The 7865-nt window shown below is 33.5% G+C and overlaps 1 protein-coding gene across 1 annotated transcript; it reads left to right on the forward strand.

The window, feature by feature from the left end:
* Positions 1–787: 787 nt before the first annotated feature.
* Positions 788–1705, forward strand: LOC139896480 (uncharacterized protein At5g65660-like). Its single transcript, XM_071879122.1, has 2 exons — positions 788–1189; positions 1451–1705. Exons 1-2 carry the CDS (start codon positions 926–928, stop codon positions 1619–1621), a joined length of 435 nt encoding a protein of 144 aa, XP_071735223.1. The 5' UTR covers positions 788–925; the 3' UTR covers positions 1622–1705.
* Positions 1706–7865: the final 6160 nt, after the last annotated feature.

The raw sequence follows: 7865 nt of genomic DNA on the forward strand, positions 1-7865 counted from the left end.
CTTAAATTCAATAAAAAAAATTAATTAGGCAATTTTAATAAGACAGTGAAGTATATAATTACTACAACCAAAAATTTATTTATATAAATTAATTTGGTTATAATTGTAAAAATAAAGATAAATAAATAATATATCTTAGAGTTTATGCTATTATAATGAGTTTTGTTGATGTCGAAAATAAATATTATAATATGTGATTAATATTTACGAATATAATTTAATATTATTTGTTTTACACGTGTATTAATTTTCTACTTTCTCCTTCTCCATTTCAAATTAATTGTTCACATTTTATAAAAATAAATTAAATTTTTTATATTTCTTTACTTTATGCATGTAACACAAAAAAATATTTAAACCAGTAAGAGATAAAGTTAGAAAATAAATAAATATTATAATATAGTAATAAGTTAATAACATTTCTTATATTATGTGTCTTTCATCTATGGACAAATAATATGGGATAGATGGGTAATATTTAAGGAAAATGAATACTATAATATTAATATTAATATTAATATTATAATTAATAAAAACTAGTAAAGAATTAAGATATCAATCAAAAATCAAAATCTTAATATTAAATTCCAAAAAGTAAAAAAAAAAAAAAAAAAGGCCCTACCACCCAAAAAACGCCTCTCCCTCCGTACCGTAGCCGTAGACACAGCTGTACCATTTTCACGTACACATCCATCCACATTCCCTTATAAATACACCCTCAACCCCTTTATATCACCCCCATTCAATTCAATTCAATTCAATTCAATTCAATTCAACTCGACCCATTCATTTCATTCCTTCTGTGTCTTACCAGACGCAGACTCTTAATTAAACCCCCATTGTTGCCACTCATGCTACCACTTCCATTCACTTCAACCCAAAAACATCACCTCATCAACAATATTCCCATTTTCAATCATCAATCATGGAAGTTGTGGTTAAGTTAATGGAGATTAATGGTGCATCACCTCCTTATTATCCCCCACCACATCATAATAGTTCGTCTCGTCCCACCATAGGCTTTCCTCTCGGTACCGCGTTGTTGTTGATCGTCGTTTTTTGCCTTAGCGGCATCTTCTCGTGCTGTTACCATTGGGACAAGCTTCGCCACCTGCGCGGTGAATTCTCCGATGACGAAATTGATCCGAGATCCAATCAATCGCCTTCCAAACCTAAACCTGTTTACTCGGTAATTTGAATTATTTTAATTATTCTCGATGAAATTAAACAGTTAATAGACTCAATTGATCCACTCGAACCAATTATTTTACTCGAACGATTGGCTCGTTAAGCCATTGTAGTTGTTTTATTTTTATTTGCTTTTTGTTTTTAGTTTTTTTGCTAGAAGCCGTAATAAAAATTGTCGTTTTAAAAAAAATTATTTTACTCATATTGAGCTATTGAATACCTGTAATTAAATGTTTTTTTGTGTGAATTTTGGCTAAATTAGGAGAAGGAGCGAGACGTTGACGGAAGTATGCCGGTGATAATGGCCGGAGATCAGTTTGCGAGGTTTATAGCAATGCCGTGTCCGTGTGAACCACCGCGAGAAGGAAAGATGACGGCGGAAGAGATTCAAACGCCACCAAAACCACCGCATATATCAATTTCGATGTGTTGAAATTATAAATTTTGATTGTGTACATAAATTAGTTTTAGATTGAAAATGGAAATTGTGATTCTAAGTACACATTTATTGTAGTTATTTCTATTTTGACTTTTTAAATATGACTTTACTTGGCGGTGGAATATGGTACCAAACAAAAGCAGTTGGCTAAAGAGTAGAAATGGGACCATCAATTTAGCAAGTACGAAGTACAACATCATATCTTATATTCCGATTAAGATTTATTTATTTATTGTTATAAAAATATTAAATTTAACTTCTGTCAAAATGTAAGATGTGTCGTAAGTTTCATTAAATCGTTTCTAAGGGAATATTAACAAAAGTAAATCATTTTGTAAGCTACTGTATTATTCATTTATTCACAATATAGAAAATTATAATAAATATATCAGTATAATGATTTATAGGAGAACATCACATGCTGTTATTTCTTTAACTTTGATATGGAAAAAATGACCCGTTAGTATCGAAAATAATAATAAAAGTGAAAATGTTATCACTAAAACGGACCATACAAGTAGGGGTGACTTATTATGAAAAGAAAATCCTTTCTCCAAATCGGTATCACTATTCTAAGAAAATTAAGAATGAAATATCGTTTCTCAGTCGATAAAGGTATCCGGAGTATATCCAAACATATAATACCAAATATAATGGTTTTTAAAATTCAGGTCATGCTGGAAATATAGTGTGTAAAGAGTGAATGATTATCAAAATAAATTCAGATACATACTTTGAATCATATTGATTATCAAAATATATTAGTATTCACATGAGAAATCTGAGATTTAAATCTCATTATCAACATATTTTTTGATGACCGAATAACCAATCACCGAGACATTGTCTGAGTGGTATACGAATGGACGACCTGTTTGTTCTCAACGAGTAGTTTTAGGTTCGATTTCAAAGGCGCCGGGATCTACAACGAGTAGTTTCAGGTTCGATTCCAAAGGCGCCGGGATCTATTTGGTATTGCCAACAATTAGCTTTTCGGAAGGGGTTTCTCAACCTTCAACCGTACTGTTAGGGTTTCCTCCTAACGTTTGTTGAGGTGGTTAAGTTCACTCAGAATGATGACCATATTGTCCTTCAAAAAAAAAAAAATGATGACGGGATAACCGAACAAATGGAGCTATATCTTCTACCCGTTTTACATTATGTCATATTGAATACTTTTGATTGAGGTATATCGATTCTATAATGTCTTGAATTACACCAAAACTAACAATTCTCTCACCTTTTCCTCTCTGTACCTTATCCTCACCTACCTTTTTCTCTTTTGATTTTTCACCTCTGTTGAAGTCCAAGAACCCTTAACCACCATTATCAATCTCATTTTATTTTATTTTATCAGACACTAAGTGTTAGCCCCAATTCGAGGGTCCAATCTGTTTAGATTAAGTGTTTATGGGTTTTGGTAGTGATTTACTTGAAGAGGTGATGAACTAGTGAGAAGTTAGAGAGATAATGTGTGAGAGATAATAACCTCAACTAGTAATTACCTCAACTAGTTACAAATGAGAGTGAGAGGTTGCTTTTATACTAGCAACCTCTAAGTGGTTACTTGACATGGTAAGTTACATTTACCATGGTTAAACTAACTAATAACATAACAAGTAAACTACCTATTACATTAGTAACACTAAAACCGCATGCCACAAATAATAGACAATATTCATTGTCAACAATCTCCCCCTTGGCATGGGGTTTTCAAAATAGTGTTGATTGACAACAGTCTTCCCTTTGTCAACAGTCTTCTTCTTGATTGTCAACCATTAGTCCTTTGCGTAGGGTTATCATTAGAGAGGGAATGTGTACCTGCTAAGAAGAGACAACGTGGTTAAGGTAAAAGTTTGATCCTCGGGGAAAACAGGGTCTTCAGAAATCGTTTTTGGTTTTGTAAAAATCAAGCTAGTTGTTATACTAGACAGGTTTAAATCAGGCATGCTAGTTGTTACACTAGACAAGTTTTCTGAAACCAAAACTGTTTCCGGATTTGGGGACCTCACCGGTATTGGTAGGTCCAAGTTTAACCTCGGTGGATGTTGAGGATGACTGGTCACCGAAGTTCCAGTCGGCGTTAGCAAGCTATCCACCTCCATGATTAAAGTATCATGGGACTTTTGTGCGACTATGCCGCTCTTGGTTATACCAAGTCTTCCAACTGTACCTAACAACGCATTGGTGTCGGTAGAAATCAATGTAATGTAGGAAGATGTTACATCGCGTCCTGAATTCATTGATATGTCATGAGGTGACACATCTCTTTCAGTTGTTGCACTCTCTAAGGAGTGTGTGTGGTCAGGCTTAAATGCTGACTAATCGTTAAGGTGATTATCCTTCCGGAGGTCTGATAAATCTACCAAGGTAAGCCTAAGTATTGTCATATTGCCTCTCCGTTGAACTAGACAGATCTCCCTCATCAAGATAAGTCTGACCTCTGGACCCTGTATGAGGTCCCACCTTCTAAAATAAGGTGTTGATAGAGGATTTCCGGTCGATACGCAGGGTTCCTATTCATGGTTTTTCGAAACCCCTTCAGCAGTTCGAGACTCCAAACACTTAATTTACATCAAGTTGTTGGGTCATTCCACAGTTGAGGCAGTCATCTAGACACATCCTCCTGGGGCAGTCACTGGGACACATCCTCCGTCATTTGATGACTATTTTGTTTGAGGCAGTCATCTAGACATATCCTCTTGAGGCAGTCACTAGGACACATCCTCCGTCATTACTGACATTTGAATCTTTAAACTCCCCTTGATATTTGCACGTTTTAGCTTTGGTTTATTGGGAGAGTTATGTGTGTAAAAATGGGTTTTACACTGTTATTTGTGCAAAAGCCGTTTTGATGTTTAACACCACTTCAAAGTGTGTTTGACACCACTTTGAGATGCGGGTTCTACACAGAAGTATGTAGAAGCCATTTTGGATGGAACTCATGTTGGTTATAATCCCTTTTACCCTCCCCCTCAATATATGACGTGTCATGTTTTGATAAAACCTTTATTTTCTTGGACTTTTTCTCCCCCTCAAAATATGATTTATTTGGAATTAAAACATATTTTGACAATTTGCTACACAGAGAACATAGGTTTTGATGAGAAAGGTTGTATGGCAATTGAGGCGCAGGTCATAAAAGGTTTTGGTGAAAACCTTCTTTGCGGGTCTATTTAAGGTTTTGGATAAAACCTTCTTTGAAGTGCAGGTTCCATACAGATCTATATGGGAACCATACAGATCTATATGGGAACCATCATTCCTTCCTTCTCCCCCTAAAATTTTTTTGACATTTCCACTGAAGAGTTTTTAAGAGAAAGAGAGGAAGACAATTGCGGCGTGGTGTATCCACTGAAATATGAGCATGCACGATATAAGGTTTGGGTGAAAACCTTCTTTGCAGTGCGGGTCTCATAGAGATCTATTATGGCAACCATCATGATTTATATGGGAACTGGTGTTAAAGCTAAGGGGTATAAAATACTATTAAATTTTACTAGGAAATACTATTAAATACGATACAATTTTACACAAGATATTTATTTATTTATAGAATGGATATACTTAAACCTTGCTACAACACTTATAGGCAGTGTACCTAATCGTACAGTAATGTAGTTTTTAGTAAGTCCGTTTCGTTCCACAGGGAATCTTTTAGACAAAGCTTAACGCTATATTAGTTTTATTTTATAAAAATACAAATATATATATAAGTAATATTATTATTATAAAGGGGGGTTTTTATCGTTTAATGACCGGTTTGTCGATTTTAAAAACTTTAGTCGCAGTTAAAACCTAATGTAAAATAATAAAAATAAATATAACTTAATTTAAAGCGTAAAGTAAATAACGATAATGAAAGTGCGATAAAATAAAATTGCGATAATTAAAAAGTATGATAATTAAAAGTTCAATTAAATACAATAACAATAAATAAAAGTACGATAATTAGAAGTGCAATTAAATATAAAATAAAGGAAATTAAATATGAAATAAAAGAATTATGCTTATTTAAACTTCCGTAATCATGATGTTTGACGTGTTGATTTTAGTTTTATGCCCATGGGTTAATTGTTCTTTGTCCTGGATTATTTAATATGTCCATACGGATTTGTCCATAATAGTCCATCAGTCATAAATATAAAGAGTGAAAGCCTTCGTCAAATTATTCTTATTCCCGAAGTCAAATATTCCAACTAATTGAGGATTCGAATTGTAACAAGGTTTTAATACTTTTTTTAATGAATACACCAGGTTATCGACTGCGTGTAAACCAAGGTTTTACTACTTTGTTAACAATTACACCAATTACCCTTGAATGTAATTCACCCCTGTTTCAACAAGTCTATTAACTATTAATCCAGTTCCGTGTCCGGTAAAATGAATAATTATTGGTATTTTATAGATATCCCGCCCACCGTACCCAGTCAAGCGTATGTGGTTATATATAGATACATCAAATTATAAGTTTGTATATTAAATTAACAAGGTATTGTTTAGTTAATATAAAACCCATTAATAGCCCATAGTCTAATTTCCACAAGTGTCGTTCTTTTATCCAAACCCCAATTATGGTACAAAGCCCAATTACCCAATTTTTATATTTTTAGCCCAACATCATGATTACTTCGGTATTAAATAAGCATAATAATAACTTAGCTACGAGACATTAATGAAAATAATATAAACATAACTTACAATGATTAAAAATAGCGTAGCGTTACACGGACAGAATTTCGACTTACACCCTTACAATATTCGCTAACATACCCTTATTATTAGAAATTAAAATTAAAATTAAAATTAAAATTAAAATATAAATATATATATATATATATATATACATTTACATATATTGAGAGAGATAGATTATGGATATTAAAAACGTCGAATTGCGCTGGCTTTTATAGGAATTTTTGTCCAGGGAAGTTTCGCGACTCGCGGTATTTTTCTTCTTCAAACTCCGCAACTCGCGGAGTTTGTTTTTACAGCTCACACAGCCTTGGCTCCTAGCTTGCCGACGGTTTATAATATATTATATAATATATAAATAATTATAAGAACTATTTAAATATTATATTAAATATATGTGCATAGTTGACTTGTAATTTTTAGTCCGTTGCGTCGAGCGTTGAGAGTTGACTCTGGTCCTGGTTCCGGATTTTCGAACGTCCTTGCGTACAATTTAATATCTTGTACTTTGCATTTTGAATCTTGTACTCTTATAATTTTGAGACGTTTCTCATCAATAATTGGAACCTCTTTGATTGAATTTTGTACTTTTGAGCTTTTTGGTCGTTTGCGTCTTCAATTCGTCGAATCTGTCTTTTGTCTTCACCTTTTATTATTTAACCGAATATCACTTGTAAATAGGACAATTACAACTAAAAGCTTGTCTTTCTTGAGGAATAATGCTATGAAATATATGTTCGTTTTTAGCATTATCAAATATTCCCACACTTGAGCGTTGCTTGTCCTCAAGCAATATAGTCTTGAAATACTAGAATCACTTCTTTATTCTTCACACTTTGTACATCAGTGATTTCTTTACGGCGGTATAAACAATGATAGTAACGGTATGGTTTACAGTCCCACATGACTATAAAAATTTAGATCCTTTAAGGAAATTGGATCTTTATGAAAACATTTGATCTTTTCGAAAATTCAATCTAGTTTTTACCCTAGATAAGTTTTCCGGAATAACCCTTCACCGGTGTTTGCAAATTCTTTTTGTGGGTTTGGTGGGTTTCAGATTTGAAAATTTTAGCTCAAAACTTGTGGTTTTGTGTCACCCACTTGCTAACCTTGTATTAGGAAAGCAACACGTCCAGTATACTTGCTCCGTATATTACCTTTCGGTAAACTACCGTCTGGTTGTAAAGGAAAGCGTTGAACAAGCAACTGTTAAGACAATGTCCCCTGACATGCTTTTAATTATGGTCTATAACGTGTCGGACGCAATTACTATCCTTGGTAGGAGCAATAGTAAAGCTCACCCTTATAATTTTTCGGTCTGGCACAAGGTCCTGTCTTTGACCATGCTATGCAACCACCGTTCTTTCGGTTGACACCCAAATTGGTTCAGGTGACCTAATGAATTCCAGTTGAATTTCTAGGATTTTACGTTCAATGGTAATGAACGCATTGAAAATGGGTTTTTAGAAAACAAATCGGTTTGTAATTTTGATCAAAATATTTTCTCGTTCAAGCTCGAGTTTATATATCATTGAATTCC

This window comes from Rutidosis leptorrhynchoides, chromosome 3 (genome assembly GCF_046630445.1).
Source record: "Rutidosis leptorrhynchoides isolate AG116_Rl617_1_P2 chromosome 3, CSIRO_AGI_Rlap_v1, whole genome shotgun sequence".
NCBI classification, from domain to species: domain Eukaryota; kingdom Viridiplantae; phylum Streptophyta; class Magnoliopsida; order Asterales; family Asteraceae; genus Rutidosis; species Rutidosis leptorrhynchoides.

What these genes read in the sequence shown, in the direction of transcription:
- LOC139896480 (XM_071879122.1), top strand. Translation starts at nt 926, where the DNA reads ATGGAAGTTGTGGTTAAGTTAATGGAGATTAATGGTGCATCACCTCCT. An exon ending in AACCTAAACCTGTTTACTCG is followed by an intron (nt 1,190 to 1,450) that starts GTAATTTGAATT and finishes TGGCTAAATTAG; the next exon opens with GAGAAGGAGCGAGACGTTGA.